This window comes from Euprymna scolopes, chromosome 46, assembly GCF_053919585.1.
Source record: "Euprymna scolopes isolate OS-2025 chromosome 46, ASM5391958v1, whole genome shotgun sequence".
NCBI classification, from domain to species: domain Eukaryota; kingdom Metazoa; phylum Mollusca; class Cephalopoda; order Sepiida; family Sepiolidae; genus Euprymna; species Euprymna scolopes.
Window position 1 is genome coordinate 21,375,207 of NC_136527.1, and position 21,356 is coordinate 21,396,562.

General features: G+C 34.1%; 1 protein-coding gene across 1 annotated transcript in view; it reads left to right on the top strand.

Moving 5' to 3' along the window:
* The first annotated feature begins 7,677 nt into the window (after positions 1-7,677).
* LOC145271267 (uncharacterized) overlaps positions 7,678-21,356 on the top strand; it is a 121,759-nt gene continuing 108,080 nt past the window's right edge. The window contains exon 1 of the mRNA XM_080126825.1: positions 7,678-9,502. Coding sequence (XP_079982951.1) covers positions 8,822-9,502 — 681 coding nt within the window. The 5' untranslated portion in view covers positions 7,678-8,821. The remainder of the gene's footprint in view (positions 9,503-21,356) is intronic.

The following is a 21,356-nucleotide window of genomic DNA, read 5'->3' on the forward strand; positions in this document are numbered from 1 at the left end:
AAATTACATGAAACATTTAATCTAAAACAAAAGTAAATATTTTTGTGTGAAAATATTAAATAAATAATGCTTAATTCAATAGTTCAAGAAATTAATTTTTCTTTGAGTTATATCGAATTTATTAATATGGACTTTTGGGTCTTTTTTCGTAATGTTTCTGTAAAAATTTTTTATTTTAATTGTTATAACTTACGATGCTTTATTTTCATAAAAAAAGTAAAAATAAATTCATTCATTTTTTTTTACTACTGAAAACCATAACTTCAGTAAATGGTATTTTTTGTTTAAACAAAATAATACGTTTCCACTAAGATTTAAATAAAAATAATTAGTTCATTATATTCCGCGACCATTATTTGATAAATACTGAAAATTTCATTAAAATTGGTTAGTTTCTTGATTTTTGGTGAATTTTTAAGTAAAGGGAGAGGGTCAAAATATTTATACATTTTGAGCAACGGCATTCATTTGCCCGTACCTAATTTACACCATATTATCAAATAACAGGCATGACACACTGTTAACATGTAGACTTTTACAATTGCACTGGATTTGAGGTAAATAGATGTAAGCATCCAGAAAAAATCCCTCCTTTCTCTTCCTATCGAATTAACATTATTTTGTACTTTAAATCTGCCAAAGAAAATACAGACATGCACACACACATATATATTTGTAGTCATCGACATACAGTCTTGTTTCGTTGTATCACAACTCATCAGTGCCGTTAGACTAGCATCTCTCCCAAGCCAAGGATTGAACCTAGAACCGTCGTGTTGACAGTCGACAGTTCTTCCACTCGACCATGGAATCGACGCCCGTAAATAACTCATCGGAATGTCTATTTAAATAGACACCCGTCACCACTTTTATAGTGCTCAAATCGCCTGTTTGTAAATAAACAAACAACGAGCTTCGCATTTTCAGCCAATTAAGTAGCGGGTGAGATTATTTACGACAGTGCTCTACCCAAAGAGGGGGGCTTAAAATATATTTGTAGTCATCGACATACAGTCTTGTTTCGTTGTATCAGAACTCATCTGTGCTGCTAGACTAGCATCTCTCCCAAGCCAAGGATTGAACCTAGAACTGTCGTGTTGACAGTCAGCAGTTCTCCCACTCGACCATGGAATCGATGCCCGTAAATAACTCATCAGAATGTCTATTTAAATAGACACCCGTCACCACTTTTATAGTGCTCAAATCGCCTGTTTGTAAATAAACAAACAACGAGCTTCGCATTTTCAGCCAATTAAGTAGCGGGTGAGATTATTTACGACAGTGCTCTATATGTATATGCTCAATGCACCAGGTTGATGCATTTGCCTAACCTCACATTATAACCACAACCATATGCTTACTTTTTTAATTTTAATTTCTTTTAAAATTTTAAAATTTTTATTTTTATTTTTTAATTATTTTATATTATTATTCTTATTCATTTATCTATTAGTGTCTATTTGTCCTAACTTTACTTTATTTACTTAGTATAAATATGGACATGTCTGTATATATATGAATATGTATATATATATATATGTATATATATATATGAATTATATGGAGATATATATATGTATATATGTATATGATTGTATGTGTGTGCCTATATGTGTCTACGTGCTTATATTTTTATCAACACTTATTAATATCTATATTTATGCCATTGCATATACGTGTGTAAGAGTAGAAGCATATGTATGTGTGTGTATGTATGTATGTATGTGTGTCAGGTTATGTCATATGCTACTGGTACCATGTAACCCAGTACTACCTGCCTCATGGTCGGGTCACCGGCGACTAAACTGGTTCCCCCACCAGACTTGTTTGGTGAGGAGGGTGGCTAGTCTCCCTGAAGGATTAAAAATAAGACCTTCCAAAGGGCGAATGAACTCTTTTTCTGGGTCAATGGCCAACTAGCACAGTGTATATTTGTGTGTGTGTGTATATGTGTATTGGGGTGGAGAGGGCTCCCGTAAGCCGTGGTGAAGGCAACCTTTCTAGGAGAAGCAAATCTCTGATTTAAAAAACAAAGCGGGAGACCAGTACCTGCATTAAGCTGGTTTGCAGTTTAATTTTTTGCTGGCTATCTTGCTCTTGCTTGTTGCTGGATCTCAACATTTTGAACCGAGAGAGAGACTTAGCTGTCGTACAAAGCTAAGACTCTGTAACATCATCTTTGTATAGATACTCCCTCAGGCATTTGGGCTCATGGATTTTAAATGTCTGAGGGAGTGGCACTCGTCTGACAAGACGTTGCAATCATCATCAATCATCATGTATGTATGTACATCTATCTCTTACTTAAGACCTTATCTCCACATATACTTATATAAGTGGGCATGTGTGTATATATATGCATATGTATGTGTATATGTGCCTATATATCTTTGTGAGTGTACATATATGTATATGAATTGTGTATATGTGTGTGTAGATCTACTTATGAACCCATGTATGTCTGCATTTACTTTGTTTATATATGTGCATGTACGTATGTTTCAGTATGTGGTTGCCTAGAAGTGTACATATGTATGTATATGTATGTATGCGAATGTGTGGGTTAACCTATGTAATATAAAATAAAACCATTATAAACTGCAAGGAACAAGCCGATGTGCAACTACAAACCTTTAAACAAACATTGTACATGTCAAAAAATGACATCTACACTAACCCTTTCCCTCTCTCTCTCTCCCTCTCTTTCCCTCTCGCTCTACCTCTCTTTCCCTCTCGTTCTCTCTCTCCCTCTCCCATCTATTTAATATACTTTGCTGAAAAACCAAAAGCCAATTAAAATTTAAAGCCAAAATATTGAAACTTCCCCCTCCTCTCCTTATCCCCTCACTTTTCTCTACATCATCCTCTCTCCACCTCCCCCTCACTATATCCATATACCTCCACTTACGCCTACCTAAATCTGCTACCTCCCCACACACACAATACAATCGAATGTATCTTTAACCTTCAAAACTGAAATATTGTCAACACCCGCCTCTCCCCTTTTCTTTCTTTCTTTTTTTCTTAAAAACACCTTTTTTCCAATGACTAACAACCACTTCTGCAAGGCCTGACGAAGGCCTGTTGGATCGTAAACATGGTCCAACATCGGAAACATATGTAGCAAAACAGATAAAATGGTAATAAAAAATAGAAAACACATATTTGCTCTGTAATAGTATTGAGCACTCTCTTCAAGTTTTTACTAATTTACCATATATATATATATATATACATACGCTTAAATAGGATATTTTAATTCTTGCAGATTTTGTATACATTATAGAGTTAATGTTCTATCACTTATATATATATTATAAAGTTGTGATTTTAAAAATAAAAAAATATCCATATGACTTGGGTGAATCAGCTTGAATCGAAACCAAAGCCAAAACTTATGGAAAGAATATATATATATATATATATATATATATATATATATATATATATATAACTTGAGTGCCATCAGCTATAATTAAAATGAAACCAAAACTTATGAAGAATTCTTGATAAAATTATTTATATAAAATAGATAACTAAAGTGCCTAAACCTAAACGTAGATTCCATGAACAAAGCTTCTTTCTTAGAACTACACGCCTGTGGAATTGTCTTCCGTTTTCCTGCTTTCCGGCTGACTACGATATGGATGTGTTCAAGTCTAAAGTAAATAAGTTCTTGATGAGCCGTTCCATATAAGTTATTAAATTTACCAAATTTTCATTACTAATGATTACTATATTGACCAATTTCTACTGTACACTCTTTAACCCTTATCCTTGAGTGGCCTCTGGGCCTTGATAATGTGGTGATGCCTTTGTAAAAAAAAAAAAAAAAAAAAAAGCTATAATCGAAACTGAAACAAAAACTTGTGACACACAAAATAAATAAATTACACGATATCCAATTAATATAAAGATGCTAATTTGTCATCATATGCTGTTTATTGCTATCAGGCATTTGTGGCAGTGTTTCTGGGGCAATATAATTTCTGCTAGGGACATCTGCATGGTCCAAACATCACTTTCAAATACATATATCTATATATAATTACGATATTTTGTGTATCACACTTACATCTTTTTCCTCCATTTTTTGTAATAAATAATTTTACCAAGAATTCTTCTGAAGTTTTGGTTTTGAAAGGTACTCAAGTTATATATATCTACAGATTAATATGACAGTGTTATATATATATATATATATATATATATATATATATATATATATATATATATGGTCTCGTGGGAGAACTGCCGAGTGTCAACATGACGGTTCTAGGTTCAATCCTTGGCTTGGAAGAGATGCTAGTCTAGCGGCACTGATGAGTTGTGATACAACGAAACAGGACTGTATGTGGATGACTGCAAATATATATATATATATATATATATATATATATATACATATATATATAATACAATAGCGTGTGTGTTATTTTGTGTCATGCTTACATCTTTTTTCTTCCGAGTGACTGTCGTTTAATTGTTATGACCTATTTCTTGTGATAAATGATTTTTCCAATAATTCTCCATCAGTTTTTATTATGGTTTCCGTTATAGCTGATTCCAATAGAGTCATCTATTTTTTAAAAAATAATTTTGCCAAAGAATTCTTCATACGTTTTAGCTTCGGTTTTGGTTATAGCTGAAGAACCTCAAGTTATATATATTCCTCATAAGTTTTGGTTTCGGTTTCGATTCAAGCTGTTGCACCCAAGTCATATTTATATATGTTTTATTTTTGAAATCACAACTTTATAATATATAGCAATAGATAGAAAATGGACTCTATAATAATATATACGAAATCTGCATAAATTAAAATATATTTAAGCATATTTTATGGGTGGTCTATGCAAAACAAGTCCATTTATCCCAGTAACATAAAAATCTTGCATTCTGGTGGCGATGAAGTTTCTGAATGCGTTTTTGATATCACTTAGGTTTTTAACCATTTCTCATGCAGAAAGTTGCAGGAGATGCTGCGTATTTCCTTATATGGAAATTCAACAATACTGTCTCTAATAATGTGAACACACATCTTGTTGCTTATCTATTTTTTTATAAAGATATGTGTTCATTATATGAATGTTCGTTATATAATTTTTTGTTATATAAATGTTTATTATATTAATTTTCGTTATATATATATTCATTATATTAATGTTCGTTGCATAAATTTTCGTTATATCAATGTACGTTATATTAATGTTCATTTTATAAATCTTCGTTATACAAATTTTTGTTTGTTAACTTTCGTTATATAAATGTCCTTTATATAAAGGTTCAGTCATAATAATTTCCTACTCATCCAACCGTAACTGAAAATCTTACTATACTTATGTATCAATGAATATATATGAAGTCATTATGTTCATTATATTTGTTATATAAATGTTCATTATATAATTTTTCATTATATAAATGTCCGTTATACAAAATTTCGCTATATGACTGTTCATTATATAATTTTTGTTATATAAATGTTTATTATATAAATTTTTGTTTTATAAATGTTCATTGTATAATTTTTTGTTATATAAATGTTTATTATTCAAATTTTTGTTGCATAAATTTTCATTATATAAATATTCGTTATATAAATGTTCATTTTATAAATTTTTGTTATATAAATGTTTATTATATAATTTTTCATTATATAAATGTCTGTTGTATAAAATTTCGCTATATGACTGTTCATTATATAATTTTTGTTATATAAATGTTTATTATATAAATTTTTGTTTTATAAATGTTCATTGTATAATTTTTTGTTATATAAATATTTATTATTCAAATTTTTGTTATATAAATTTTCATTATATAAATATTTGTTATATAAATGTTCATTTTATAAATTTTTCTTATATAAGTGTTTATTATATTAATTTTCGTTATAGAGATATTCCTTATATAAATTTTCATCATATTAATATTCTTAGTGTAAAATTTCTTTTTATATTATTATAGTTCAGACAGTAAAAAAACAAAATAAACTACCGGATATATTTTTATGATAAGAGAGTAAAATATTATAAGGGAGATTTTAAATGAATTTTATCCCTGAAAACCTGTCTGAACTGTAACACACGTGACATGGAATGGACCTATATTGTGATTATCAATATATTAATTTGTCAGTGTGCTGTCACCAGAGGCAGTCAACAGCTGTTGTTTAACAAATGTTACAAACATCGGCCTGTATTGGCTAAATACGTAATAAATACACGTGCATTTCCATTTAATAGTTTATATATCTTTATGAGAAAATCAATCGACAAAACGGACCTTATATATCCAATGTCATTGGGGGTGAATAAAGTTGGATAATTGGGCCAGAATAAATATTAATTATTTGACTGCTTTGTTTGGTTTTGCATGGAATTTCATGGCTTCTGACTTTGCCAATCCTAACTCTCTAGCTGAGAGGTTGAATAAAAACTTCATTGTGAATTTAGGAAGTCATCCTCCTAGGCTTTGTAAGTTATATTTCTTTGGTTTAAATAAATGTGTGATATGTAAATGTTCTTTTTTATCAATGTTGATTTTAGAAATATTGGTTATAGAAATTTTTGTTAGTTAACTTTTGTTATATAAATGTTCATTGTATAAATGTTCATTATATAAATGTTCGTTATATAGAAGTTCATTATATAAATGTTTGTTATATAAATGTTCGTTATATAAATCTTTGTTATATAAATGTTCGTTATATAAATCTTTGTTATATAAATGTTCGTTATATAAATCTTTGTTATATAAATGTTCATTATATAAAAGTTCATTATATAAATGTTCTTTACATAAAAGGTCAGTCGTAATAATTTTCTACTTATACAATTTAATTTATTCAAACTGAAGATTTTAGTATACTTATGTATAAATGAATATATATTAAGTCATTGTATATGTAATTTTGTTTTATCTTAATGATGTAAAAATTTATTTTATTACAAATTTTTGTTAATTTTTTAATAGAAATTTTGTTTAATATTTATTTTTAGATAAGAATTGCTGTGGAAAATAAAAGGACACAGAATTACGAGGAAATAACGATGTATTTCATTCTTCTTCACAATTTCTCATTGAAGAATACACACTCACAATTTTTACTTGTCGTTTGTTTAACTAACCGCACAACCATGCATGTATTGTGATAAAAAAGCTTTAAAACAGCATCATAGTATATGAATATATGCATATATATATATATATATATATATATATATATATATATATATATATACAAGAAGTTAAAATTTTTTAAAACAGCATTACAATATATATATATATATATATATATATACAAGAAGTTAAAATTTTTTAAAACAGCATTACAATATATATATATATATATATATATATACAAGAAGTTAACATTTTTTAAAACAGCATTACAATATATATATATATATATATATATATATATATATATATATATATATATACAAGAAGTTAAAATTTTTTAAAACAGCATTACAATATATATATATATATATATATATATATATATATATATACAAGAAGTTAAAATTTTTTAAAACAGCATTACAATATATATATATATATATATATATATATATATATACAAGAAGTTAAAATTTTTTAAAACAGCATTACAATATATATGTACCAGATGTTCATGTATGCTGGAAAGAAACCATATTTGTGTGAGGTTTGTGACTCCATAAACTGAAGATAAAATTTAAAAAGAAAATGAGTTTTATCTCTTATTGAGAACTTGCCTTTTTATTTTAAAAATCATTTGGTTATTTAATGAATTATTATTTGAATTTTTTTTATTTGACTCATAAGTTTGAAGCATTGGTAATTTTTTATGATTAAGAAAAACAAGAAATATTCAAACTTAGCAAGAATACATTTTTATAAATTCCCTTTGCATGTAAATATTTCTTTTTTATTAAGTCATGGAGACTTTAAATGATTTTCACCAGTTTTCCTGCTTTCTTTCTTAGAACTGCACGCCTGTGGAATTGTCTTCCGTTTTCCTGCTTTCCAGCTGTCTATAATATGGTTGTCTTCAAGTCCAACATGAACAAGTTTCTGATGAATTATGGGCAGTGAGCGATACTGACTATTTCCTATCTCAAGGATGGAATACTGTTGCCACATATGGGCAGGAGCTGCTAGAAAAGACTTGGTTAGGATAGGTGCTGATATCGTCAAACCTTCACACTTCAGCATTCTTCACACTAGCAATGATGCTATGTCTTAATTTGAACTTGGTATCCATTTCCTGTGTTGATGACGAGACCTAATATCAAGAAAAATCTATATCGTCTCTGAAACGATAGTACACAATATTCTTGTTTATGTTTAATTTCATAGATTTATTTACTTCGTATCTGCAATATATATATATATATATATAAGATTCAATCACCTGATGAGTCGTAGATGACGAAACACGTATCTGAACTGCTTACTCGAGTCTAGTGGACAGTATTATTGATAATTTTTAATATATGGTAAAATTGATAATTTTTAATATATAGTAAAATTAATAATTTTTAATATCTGGTAAAATTTATCCTGGTATGGTTTCAATACAGTATTACAAGAAGTTTGTGTTGGAGTATGCCGGAAAGTTGTGAATCTGAAAACTGAAGATAAATTTAAAAGAGGAAATGTTTCATCTCTGATTGAGAACCTCCCTTTTTATCTTAAATGTTATTTGGTTATTTAGTGAATTATTTAAATTGTCAATTTATATGTTTGACTGATTCATAAGCTTATTAAATATATGTTTTCTATTATAAAGTTTGTAACCCACATTACAAGTTCTTATTGAGCAAGCAACATGCAAGAAGATGGTGGAGGGAAACTGTTTTCTTGTGAAGTGTGTGGTTTAGGATTTTCTGATAATTCCCATTACATAATACACATGCGAACACACACTGGAGAGAAACCATATTCGTGTGAAGTGTGTGGTTCTGAATTCTCCATAAATTCTAATCTACAAAAACATATTCGAATTCACACAGGTGAGAAACCTTATCCTTGTAATTTTTGTGGGGCAGCGTTCACACAAAATTCTGATCTGAAAAAACACATGAGAACACATACAGGAGAGAAACCTTATTCTTGTGAAGTATGTGGCTCGGCATTTTCTGTCAACTCTGCTTTAAGAAGACATGTGCGAATACACACGGAAGAGAAGCCTTATTCTTGTCAAGTCTGCAAATCAGCATTTTCAGCAATCTGTGCTTTAAAAAGACACATGCGGATACACACAGGGGAGAAACCTTATTCATGCGGAGTTTGTGGCTTGGGATTTTCAAACAATTCATATGTGAAAATACATATGAGAAAACACACTGGAGAGAAACCATTTACTTGTGAAGTTTGTAACTCAGCATATTCGCAAAACTCTGATCTCAAGAAGCATAGGAGAACACACACTGGAGAGAAACCTTATTCTTGTGAAGTGTGTGGTTCGGCATTCTCACAAAATTCTGCTTTAAAAAGACACATGAAAATTCATAAACCTTAACTGAGGTCTCTTATAATGCTAAGGTTTTACACTAATGAGAAGAAGTAAAAAAAAACTATCTGGATAATATATCTAATGCACCTATTGAAAAAAAAACTCTGATATCAAAGAAACATAGGAGAACACACACTGGAGAGAAACCTTATTCTTGTGAAGTGTGTGGTTCAGCATTCTATGGAAATTCTACTTAAAAAAGACACATGAAAATCCATAAATCCTTTTTGATTAAGAAATGATGAAAAATGTTGAAAATGAAAAATTATTTTTTTCTAATATTTTTTTTAATACAATTTATAATATGCTACGCCAATTTTATGTTTGTGTATATGTTAGCACCTTCATTCCCATTTTGATTGGATGAGATTGCATTTGCTGGAGATGTAATGCAAAAAACATTTCAAAAATTCACCTGATGTCACTTTTATGCCAAACGTGAAACTTTAACTAAATGTACTTTCTTGGCTCTTGGACGATGATCAATATGTAATTTTTGTTCTTTAAAAAAAAAAATTGTGTTCTGCCACAAACCAGGGTTTTGGAGATAGACCTTGTAGCAGAATTATGGGCAGTAAGCGATACTGACTATTTTCTATCTCAAGGAAGGAATACTGTTGCCACATATGGGCAGGAGCTGCTTGATAGGGTTCAAAATAGACTTTGTGGCCTGGTGGGAGATGTCTTTTTCTCTTCGCTGCAACCTCTATCTCACAGAAGAGATGTTGCGAGTTTGTCTCTGCTTTATCGTTATTTTCATGGAAAGTGTTCGACTGAGCTTCAATCTATAGTCCCCCCTAGCCAAACTTTCACAAGAAACACTAGACTAGCTGAAAACATTATCAATAATTTTCCCCACTCTTTATCTGTGCCTAAACCTAAACATAGATTCCATGATCAAAGCTTCTTTCTTAAAACTGCACGCCTGTGGAATTGTCTTCCGTTTTCCTGCTTTCCAGCTGTCTATAATATGGTTGTCTTCAAGTCCAACGTGAACAAGTTTCTGATGAATTATGGGCAGTGAGCGATACTGACTATTTCCTATCTCAAGGATGGAATACTGTTGCCACATATGGGCAGGAGCTACTAGAAAAGACTTGTCCTGCCTTGATAGGGTTCAAAATAGACTTCGTGGCCTGGTGGGAGATGTCCTTTTCTCTTCGCTGCAACCTCTATCTCACAGAAGAGATATTGCGAGTTTGTCTCTGCTTTATCGTTATTTTCATGGAAAGTGTTCGACTGAGCTTCAATCTATAGTCCCCCCTCGCCAAACTTTCACAAGAAACACTAGACTAGCTGAAAACATTATCAATAATTTTCCCCACTCTTTATCTGTGCCTAAACCTAAACATAGATTCCATGATCAAAGCTTCTTTCTTAAAACTGCACGCCTGTGGAATTGTCTTCCGTTTTCCTGCTTTCCAGCTGTCTATAATATGGTTGTCTTAAAGTCCAACGTGAACAAGTTTCTGATGAGCCGTTCCACTTATGTTAACAAATTTACCGAACTTCCATTACTATTGATTACTATATTGTCCTTTTGACTACACTCTTTAACCCTTATCCTTGAGTGGCCGATCGGCCTTGATAAGTGGTGACGCCTATGTAAAAAAAAAAAAAAATTAGCAATAACCGAAATGAAGGGAAATAGAGAGCTTACCTCGGATATGTCTGTTGTGTTTCAGGCTGAGCGGAAGAGAGAATTCCAAGATGGCGTCCATGGATTTTTATTAGCGTTGACTCCATGCAATTCTCATAGAATCGTATCTACTCTTGTGTAATTATGCAAATATATAATTCCTCGTCGCTATAAAGGCAGAACGCTGGAAAGCAGTGAGGCGTGTCCGGCAGATTGTGTGTAGATTGTGGGATTACTTCCTAAAAAGAAAAAGGAACAGTTCGATTACTACTTAAACTGAACTTTATTCAATATAAAATATAAAAATTATCTATGTAAAATTAAGTAATTTTAAAGCAAGATACAATTTTATACTGATAAAACTGAATTATGAATTTGTACTGTTTAATGTTCTTAAAATTTTAATCATAAAATAAAAATTTCAAATTATAAAAAAAACACATTTAATCAGAGTAAGCAGAAGGCCTGTTAACTGAAAAATGTCTGCAGGCAATGTAGGTAAGATTTGTCAGACTGTCAGTACCACACCAAAGACCATAACCATAGCCGGAAACTTTGTTTTCCTCACACTGAGCACATCACTCTTATTTGTGGCAATCCAGCAATGCATTTTGAGGGTGCTGGCAATGGTCCTGTTGTACAGCAGCACATCTGCAATCTCGCTCGTTGAGCATTGTGTCATGTTCAAAAATGATAAAAAAAAAGCTCCTATTGCTCTTGGGTACATAATTGGCCAACTAGTATATGGTCTGCAAAACAAAAAAAGAAAACTTCATCAAACGGAAATGGAATCATGTCATCTTTACTTAGTGAGAATGGTGTGTGAGCCTTGTGTATCATAATATAATTACGTCAGTAATAAAAAAAAGCATTAAATGATTACGCCTAATTTTGTCATGTATTTTTTTTCTTTAAGCTATTGTTGTCAGTTAAATTTTTTTTATATGGAGGTCACCACTTATCAAGGCCCAGAAGCCACTCGGAGATAAGGGTTATTGTGTGTACAGTAATTAATGGGAGAGTATCGTAGTAACAGTTAGTATTGGAGATTTGATAAAGTGTCATTACTTAAGGGGGCGGTTCATCAGGAATTTGTTTGTGTTAGACTTGAAGAAATCCAAGTTGAAGTCGGGGGGGGGGGCAGGCAAGCGGCAAAAAGTTCCACAGGCGTGCAGTTCTAAGAAAGAAGCTTTGTTCATGGAATCTACGTTTTGATTTAGGCACGGATAAAGAGTGGGGAAAAATATTGACAGTGGTTTCAGCTAGTCGGGTGTTTTTTGTGAAAGATTGGCGAGGGGGGACCAGAGAATGGAGCTCAGACGAGCACCTGCCATGGAAATAACGATAAAACAGAGACAGGTTCACAACGTCTCTTCTGTGGGAGAGAGGTTGCAGGGAAGAGAAAAGGACATCCCCACCAAGCCACGAAGTCTATTTTGTACTCTGTCAAGGCAGGATAGGCTGTTTTTAGCAGCTGTAACAGCAGTACTCCATCCTTGGACATACTTGGCTTTTATATAGATAGAGAATTGCATCAGTAGTGAGATATCTTCTGGAGCGGTAGAAGGATCCCACCATTTTCCCAGCGACCTTGGCAACAGACTTGATCTATGTGTTCCATTTCAAATCAGGAGTAAAGGTCAAACCCAGAAGCTTATCTAAACATAGGGCCTCTCCTAGACGAGAGACTTGGTTGTTTTATATATTATTTTAATTGGAATTCATTATTGAAATAAGTATTATTGATATTAATTTATTTATTGTGGACTATTATTCTCATCTTTCTTAGATGTTGTAGATGTTATTTCACGACGTTTCAGTCAGGAGATTCAGAGTTCCTATCAATCGCGGTTACCACATGACAGGAATAGTTGGCTGAAACGTTGTGAAACAACAACTAATAAAGATGAGAATAATAGTCCGCAGTAAATAAATTAATATAAATAATACTCATCTCAATAATGAATTCCAATTAAAATGATATATATAGCCCCTGGCACTTTCATTTCTTTGCCGACTCCTGACCTAACTAGCAGTGAGTCAACAACTTTTGATTGACATCGCTAAATTTAAAGGCTTTTTGTTTCCTTTGTCATCGTAATGCAGTGGTAAGATCTCACGTTTTCTTTCACTGCTTACTTTTCTGTCTTTGCATCACAGGTTCGAATCTGCATCCCTACTAACACTTTTTTTTTCTTTTAGACCTCCAAACACCCCGGGCAACACCTAGCACCCCTGATAGTCTAGAATATAAATCTCACTTGTCTGTTTAAATTTATGTATGTATGTATGTATGTATGCCTGCCTAAAAAGATTGACTTTGTATGTATGTATGTATATATGTATGTATGTATGTATGTATGTATGAATGAAACTTGGACCTTGTACTGGTCACATATAGAATTGCTCGAGAGGTTCCATTAGCACTGCCTTAGACACATTCTTGGTTTAAACTGGTATAGCTTTGTCCCTGATACATATGTCTTAAAAAAGGCCAAATCAACCAGTATTGCCACCATTGGGCGGATCATCTCATCCAGTTTGAAGACTATCGACTCCCAAAACAATTGTTCTATGGTGAGCTCTTTCTTGGAAAAAGACCCCAGCACAAGCCCAAAAAACGTTTTCGTGATAGCATCAAGGAGAGTCTGATGAGCTTTCATATTCCTGTTGACAGTTGGGAGTCCCTAGCGTATGATCGCAAGCAGTGGAGGACACTGATATACAGGGGTGCAAAACACTTTGAAGCAGCCAAAATAGACTGAGCGAAGCTTAAGAGAGCATGTAGGAAATGCCAAACCTTGCCGCCCAACCATGGAGATCTCTGGATCTGTAAGGTGTGTGATCGGGCTCTGTTGTCTAAGGCAGGTTTTGTTAATCACATGAAAGCCCACGATAATACAGGTTCCGCTGCTGTTAGTTTTAACTGACAGGGCTAAAAAGTCATATTCGGGCTCATGGACTTTAAGTGTCTGAGGGAGTGGCTCTCGTCTGACAAGACGTTGCAATCATCATGTATGTATGTATGTATGTATGTACGTATGTCTGCCATTCGGTAGATGAAAAAAAATAAAACATGAATTTATAAGACCAAAAAAAATTTAACCTTGATTGCCCTCCAGGGCCCATGGCGCAGTTGATAGAGATGTTGAATCTCTATGGTTCTAGGTGAGAATAGTCTGAAGATAGTAGTTTCAATCCTACCCAAAGCCGGCCAGAGGCTTACTTGGCCAAAAACGTGGTGAGACAATAACAACTATGGAAAGCGGTAGTTGCTGAGAATGCAGTTAGGAGATTCAGAGTTCCTATCCGTCACGGTTACTACCTGACGAAGGCCAGAGGAACAGTTGGCCGAAACGTCATGAAACCACAACTAATAAAGATGAGAATAATAGTCCGCAATAAATAAATTAATATAAATAATACTCATCTCAATAATGAATTCCAATTAAAATAATAAAATTAAGTAACATAATATTCAATTTGAATCTCCTAACTGCATTCACTGCAATCACTGCCTTGCATAGTTGTCGTCTCACCACGTTTTAGCCAAGTAAGCCTCGTGCCAGCTTTGGGTAGGATTGAAACCTCTATCTTCAGACAATCATCATCTGGAAGCGTAGAGATTCAACATCTCTGTCAATTGTGCCACGCGCCCCGAAGGGCGATTAAGGTTGGATTTTTTGATCTCATAAATCCACGTTTTTATTTTATCTGATCTTCCAGGGTCGGGTCCGTACCGAATGGTATATATATTATTCACTTATTGGAATTCACTATTGAGATGAAACGTGATTAGACGACAACAACTACGGATGGCATTGATTGCTGAGAATGAAGTCAGGAGATTCAGAGTTCCTATCCCGTCGCGGTTACCACCTGATGAAGGCCAGAGAAATAGTTGGCCGAAACGTTGTGAAACAACAACTAATAAAGATGAGAAAATAAATTAATATTGGTTGTTTTATGTCAAAGTTCTACGTGTGAACATTCACACATTTAGACTACGAAACGTCTGAGTCTCTTCGAACTTATGGGTCAGCGCCGAGTCCTGCTACTATCATTACTTCTGATCTTAAATGGAACACGTACATCAAATCTGTTGCCAAAGCCGCTGGAAAAATGGTGGGATCTTTCTATCGATCCGGTAGATATCTCACTGCTGATGCTATTCTCTATCTATATAAGAGCCAGGTACGTCCAAGGATGGAATACTGTTGCCACATCTGGGCAGGAGCTGCTAGAAAGAACTTGTCCTGCCTTGATAGAGTTCAAAATAGACTTCGTAGCCTCGTAGGAGATGTCCTTTTCTGTTCCTTGGAACCTCTATCTCACAGAAGAGATGTTGCGAGTTTGTCTCTGATGTATCGTTATTTTCATGGAAAGTGTTTGACTGAGCTTCAATCTATAGTCCCCCCTCGCCAAACTTTCACAAGAAACACTCGTCTAGCTGTAAACACTATCAATAATTCCCCCCTACTCTTTATCTGTGCCTAAACCTAAACGTAGATTCCATGAACAAAGCTTCTTTCTTGGAACTGCACGCCTGTGGAATTGTCTTCCGTTTTCCTGCTTTCCGGCTGACTACAATATGGTTGTCTTCAAGTCTAACGTAAATAAGTTCTTGATGAGCCGTTCCATATAAGTTATCAAATTTACCAAATTTTCATTACTAATGATTACTATATTTTCCAATTTCTACCGTACACTCTTTAACCCTTATCCTTGAATGGCCTCTTGGCCTTGATAATGTGGTGATGCCTATGTAAAAAAAAATACACCCAGAGTCTGCAACAACAAAGAAAGAAAGACAGTTTTTGAGTTGGAAGCCATAGAGAAAAAAATTCTTCTCATGTTGACAAAAAGAAAACGTGTAAGGTTACACATCCATCCCTAGCCCTTGAGCCCCTGGAAGGGCATAGGCCATCTACAACTTTTTTTGTAGATGTTTTTGTAGTGAGGAGTTCTTTTTACAGGGTTAGGATGCTGGCCTCATGCTCAACCTTCCCAGAAGGTACATACAGGCACTTAGCCTTCCCAAATGATCACTCATCTAGTACTGGCTAGGCTCAACATTGCTTAACTTTGGTGATCTGGCGAGAACCAGTGTGTCAACGTGATTGTGCTGTACATATGTAAGGTTGCTAAAGAAAAAAGTTTAATTTTTGTAAAGAATCTTGGTTGCTGATTGGTTGGTAGCAGAATGTGAATTAATTTAATTTGTCAATTCCTAGCAGCATCGTTTATAAATAGAATCTTCCAACTGAGAGAACATACCCCATTATAACTCTGTTGTGATGGGATGTGGATGTGTCTCTTAGCAGATTCGGCTGCAGGGAGACAGGGTAGTACACGTCAAGGATTCGTCACTTGACACTCAGCCCGACAGGTGAGGGGCCGGGAACTGGCTCAGCACCTGTCGGACTGAGGTACACCGCCTGGGTAATACCTAGGAGGTCCACCCTCCCAGGCCTTTCCACCGGGCTTTCTGGTAGGGCAAGTTTATTGCTTGCTGCCTGAGGCGCCCCGACCGGGGAATGCCGACCGGGTTACTCAGTCAATTTTTAAAATTGCAGGAGTGTCCCTCCTTTAGGGGAGCCTGCGGGGTTCCTACTTTCCGGCCTTGTGCCACATATTGCCGATGTGGGCGGCAATTAAATAACTACCCCATTATAACTCTGTTGTAATGGGATGTGTCTCCTAGCAGATTCGGCTGCAGGGAGACAGGGTAGTACACGTCAAGGATTCGTCACTTGACACTCAGCCCGATAGGTGAGGGGCCGGGAACCGGCCCAGCACCTGTCGGACTGAAGTACGCCGCCTGGGTAATACCTAGGAGGTCCACCCTCCCAGGCCTTGCCACCGGGCTTTCTGGTAGGGCAAGTTTATTGCTTGCTACCTGAGGCGCCCCGACCGGGGAATGCCGACGGGGTTACTCAGGCAATTTTTAAAATTGCAGGAGTGTCCCTTCTTTAGGGAAGCCTGCGGGGTTCCCACTTTCCGGCCTTGTGCCACATATTGCCGATGTGGGCGGCAATTAAATAACTACCCCATTATAACTCTGTTGTGATGGGATGTGTCTCCTAGCAGATTCGGCTGCAGGGAGACAGGGTAGTACATGTCAAGGATTCGTCACTTGACACTCAGCCCAACAGGTGAGGGGCCGGGAACCGGCCCAGCACCTGTCAAACTGAAGTATGCCGCCTGGGTAATACCTAGGAGGTCCACCCTCCCAGGCCTTGCCATCGGGCTTTCCGGTGGGGCAAGTTTATAGCTTGCTGCCTGAGGCACCTCGACCGGAGAATGCCGACGGGGTTACTCAGGCACTTTTTAAAATTGCAGGAGTGCCCCTTCTTTAGGGGAGCCTGCGGGGTCCCCACTTTCCGGCCTTGTGCCACATTTTGCTAAGATGGGCAGCAATTAAATATTTACCCCATTATAATTCGTCTATGATAGGATGAGTCTCCTAATGGCTTCGGCTGCAGGTAGACAGGGTAGAGTACATGTTAAAGATCGATTCTTGACACTCAGTCCGACAGGTGCTGGGCCGGGAACTGACCCAGCACCTGTCAAACTGAAGTACACCACTTGGGTATCACCCAGGAGGTCCACCCTCCCAGGCCTTGCCATCTGGCTTTTGGATGCAGCAAGTTTATTGCTTGTCGCTTGAGGCGCCCCTACTGGGGAATGCCGACGGAGGTGCCCCTCCTTTAGCGGAGCTTGCCTATTCTCCCACTTTCTCGACCTTGTGTCAAATATTGGTGATGTGGGCACTAATCTAAATATATACCCTATTATAATTTAAAAAAATATTGCAACACGTCCCTTATTTTTTATGATGGGAAGTCCTTTTGGTTCATTTTTTTTTTAGTTCTGTTCAAAAATAATTATATATTTTTATATTTAACTATACGTAATAAAAATAGAAATCATTTGAAGCTTAAAATTTGAGCATGTAAAAAGAAGCCATTTATAATTTTTTCAAATGTCAAAAAAAGATATATGTTTATTGAAAAGAAATAAAAGAAATGGAATTTTATTTTTACCTTAAAAAGAATGGACCTGTTTAAAAGGAAGCCATTTCTTAAGTTTGATTATGCAGTCTCATTCAAAAACGCATACATATATATACATATAAATAAATATACATGCAATATGTACCCGGTAAAAGAGGTTTTATATTTAACTATGCACGCCTTAAAATGTACGTCTGTATGTATATTTTTATGTACGCCTTAAAATAAGTATGAAAAATAGAAGTCATTTGAATCTTAAAATTTGAGCATGTAAAAAGAAGCCATTTTTACTTTTTTCAAATGTCAAAAAAGATATATGTTTATAGAAAAGAAATAAAAGAGATGGATTTTTATTTTTATCTTAAAAAGAGTGGGAGTGTGAAAAAGGAAGCCATTTCTTAAGTTTGATTGTGCAGTCTCGTTCAAAAACGGATACATATATACATATAAATAAATATACATGCAATATGTACCCGGTAAAAGAGGTTTTGTATTTAACTATGCACGCCTGTATGTATATTTTTGTGTACGTCTTAAAATACGTATGAAAAATAGAAATCATTTGAATCTTAAAATTTGAGCATGTAAAAAGAAGCCATTTTTAATTTTTTCAAATGTCAAAAAAGATATATATGTGTATAGAAAAGAAATAGATTTTTATTTTTACCTTAAAAAGAGTGGACCTGTTAAAAAGGAAGCCATTTCTTAAGTTTGATTATGCAGTCTCGTTCAAAAACGCATACATATATATACTTATAAATAAATATACATGCAATATGTACCCGGTAAAAAGAGCTTTCTGCTTTTGTTTTTTCTTTGTTATTTTATTTTTTTTGTTAATTAAAACAATTAAAAAAGAATAGGGCACATTTGTTAAATAAGAAAGAAAACTAATATGCTTAAAAGTAAAAGTCAATTGTAATTTATGCACGCCTTAAAATAAGTATGAAAAAATATTTGTCAAAAAGAAAATTCACAAAGAAAATGTTAAAAAAAATTTTTTTTTTTACGTTTTTTATATTTCATTAAAAGTATTAGCTACGCATTAATAGGTTAAAGTGTTAATACAACCAATTTAACGTCTTGCCCAGGACATTTTTAGTTGAGATATATGTTCCTTTGACATGGATCTAACTTAATAACTTGATTTGAGCCCAAATCAAAAAATTTTAAAGAGTCGTAATAGGGGTCAAAGTTAAAAAAAAATTTAACCGCTTTTTTTTTGCTCAACATACACCTCCAAATACCCGGGCAACGCCGGGCTGAAATGCTAGTATATATAAAAGGGAACGTGTCTGTGTGTGTGTGTGTGTGTGTAGATTTTCCTACGCGATAACTCTGTCAATTTTTAGTCTACAGACGCGAAATTTGATATACAGGGTACCGAGATTTGGGAAAATCGATGTAATCGGTTTTTGGCCAGAAATTCGGCTATTAAGGGGTCAAAGTCCAACGATTTGGCCTTTGAGAACTCTACCAAACTCCTCCGACAATCTTTGGTCTTGTAGCGAGCTGCTACTACTAGGAGACTAGGCTGTATTCCCACCTTAGTTCTCTCTTTCTCCCTACTCTTTTCTCTTTTCCTTCCTTTCTTCTTATACGTCATCAGAGGCTCTAGCCAATGAAAAGCGAGAACGGTTTACATGGGACATTCGAGTAAAGGAAACGTCCTTACTTCCACGGCGACTAGAGACAGAACACACGCCTCCCTCCTCAGCTCCCGTTAGGTAGCCAAAAGGAGCATTGAACATCAATACAGACTTTACAAAATGCACTGTCTTTCTTTGTAACCCGAGTTTCGGGAAAACACACATATATATTGGATATATAAAACCTCATGAATTCATAACAAAGTCGCGTTACACGTCCTCATTTTTATAAGAAGACAATGTCTTCTTTTACCAGTATTTCTTTCTATTTCAGCACTCCAGTTCTCCCTGTTATCGGAAGCGCCCCGAAGTGGGAGCCTACCGAAATGGTGACCTCTAATTAGTACCCATGTTAATGTATGGTAATAATACCATAGTCTAAACACTTGAAATTTTAGATATGGGTTCCTTGGTCAAAGTGTTAATACAACCAATGGATGCAGTTTAACGTCTTGCCCGTTTAGATATATATTCCTTTGACATGGATCTAACTTAATAATTTGATTTGAGCCCAAAACAATAAATGTTAAGGGGTTATAATAGAGGTCAAAGTTTTAAAAAAATTGAACTTTTTTTTTTTGCTCATCATACACCGGCAAACATTAATAGGTTAAAGTGTTAATACAAACAATGGATGCAGTTTAACGTCTTGCCCAGGACATTTTTCAATGTATAGAAATTTATATGGCGATCGTCACTTCTTGACAGAAGACCATCTTCCCTTGCTGTATTGTTTATTATTTATCCATTCTCATGTACTTTAAAATTATTATTATTTTTTGTTATTGTTTTTGTTATTTCATTTAATACGTTTTATAATTTATTATTTTTATTTATTTATTTTAATTTTATTTAAAAAAAAATATTTTTAATTTATTTTATATATATATATATATATATATATATATATATATATATATATATATATTATAGTGGAGATGGTAATTAATAAAAACTGAAGAAAGTGCTCAATACTGTTGTAGAGAAAATACGCGTTTTATTTTTTATTACCGTATCTTTCTGTTAAGTTACGTCCTTACTTCCACGGCGACTAGAGACAGAACACCACTTGGGTATCACCCAGGAGGTCCACCCTCCCAGGCCTTGCCACCTGGCTTTTGGGTGCGGCAAGTTTATTGCTTGTCGCTTGAGGCGCCCCTACTGGGGAATGCCGACGGAGGTGCCCCTCCTTTAGGGGAGCTTGCCTATTCTCCCACTTTCTCGACCTTGTGTCAAATATTGGTGATGTGGGCACTAATCTAAATATATACCCTATTATAATTAAAAAAAATATTGCAACACGCCCCTTATCTTTTATAATGTGAAGTCCTTTTGGTTCATTTTTTTTTAGTTCTGTTAAAAAAATAATTATATATTTTATATTTAACTATACATAATAAAAATAGAAATCATTTGAAGCTTAAAATTTGAGCATGTAAAAAGAAGCCATTTTTACTTTTTTCAAATGTCAAAAAAAGATATATGTTTATAGAAAAGAAATAAAAGAAATGGAATTTTATTTTTACCTTAAAAAGAATGGACCT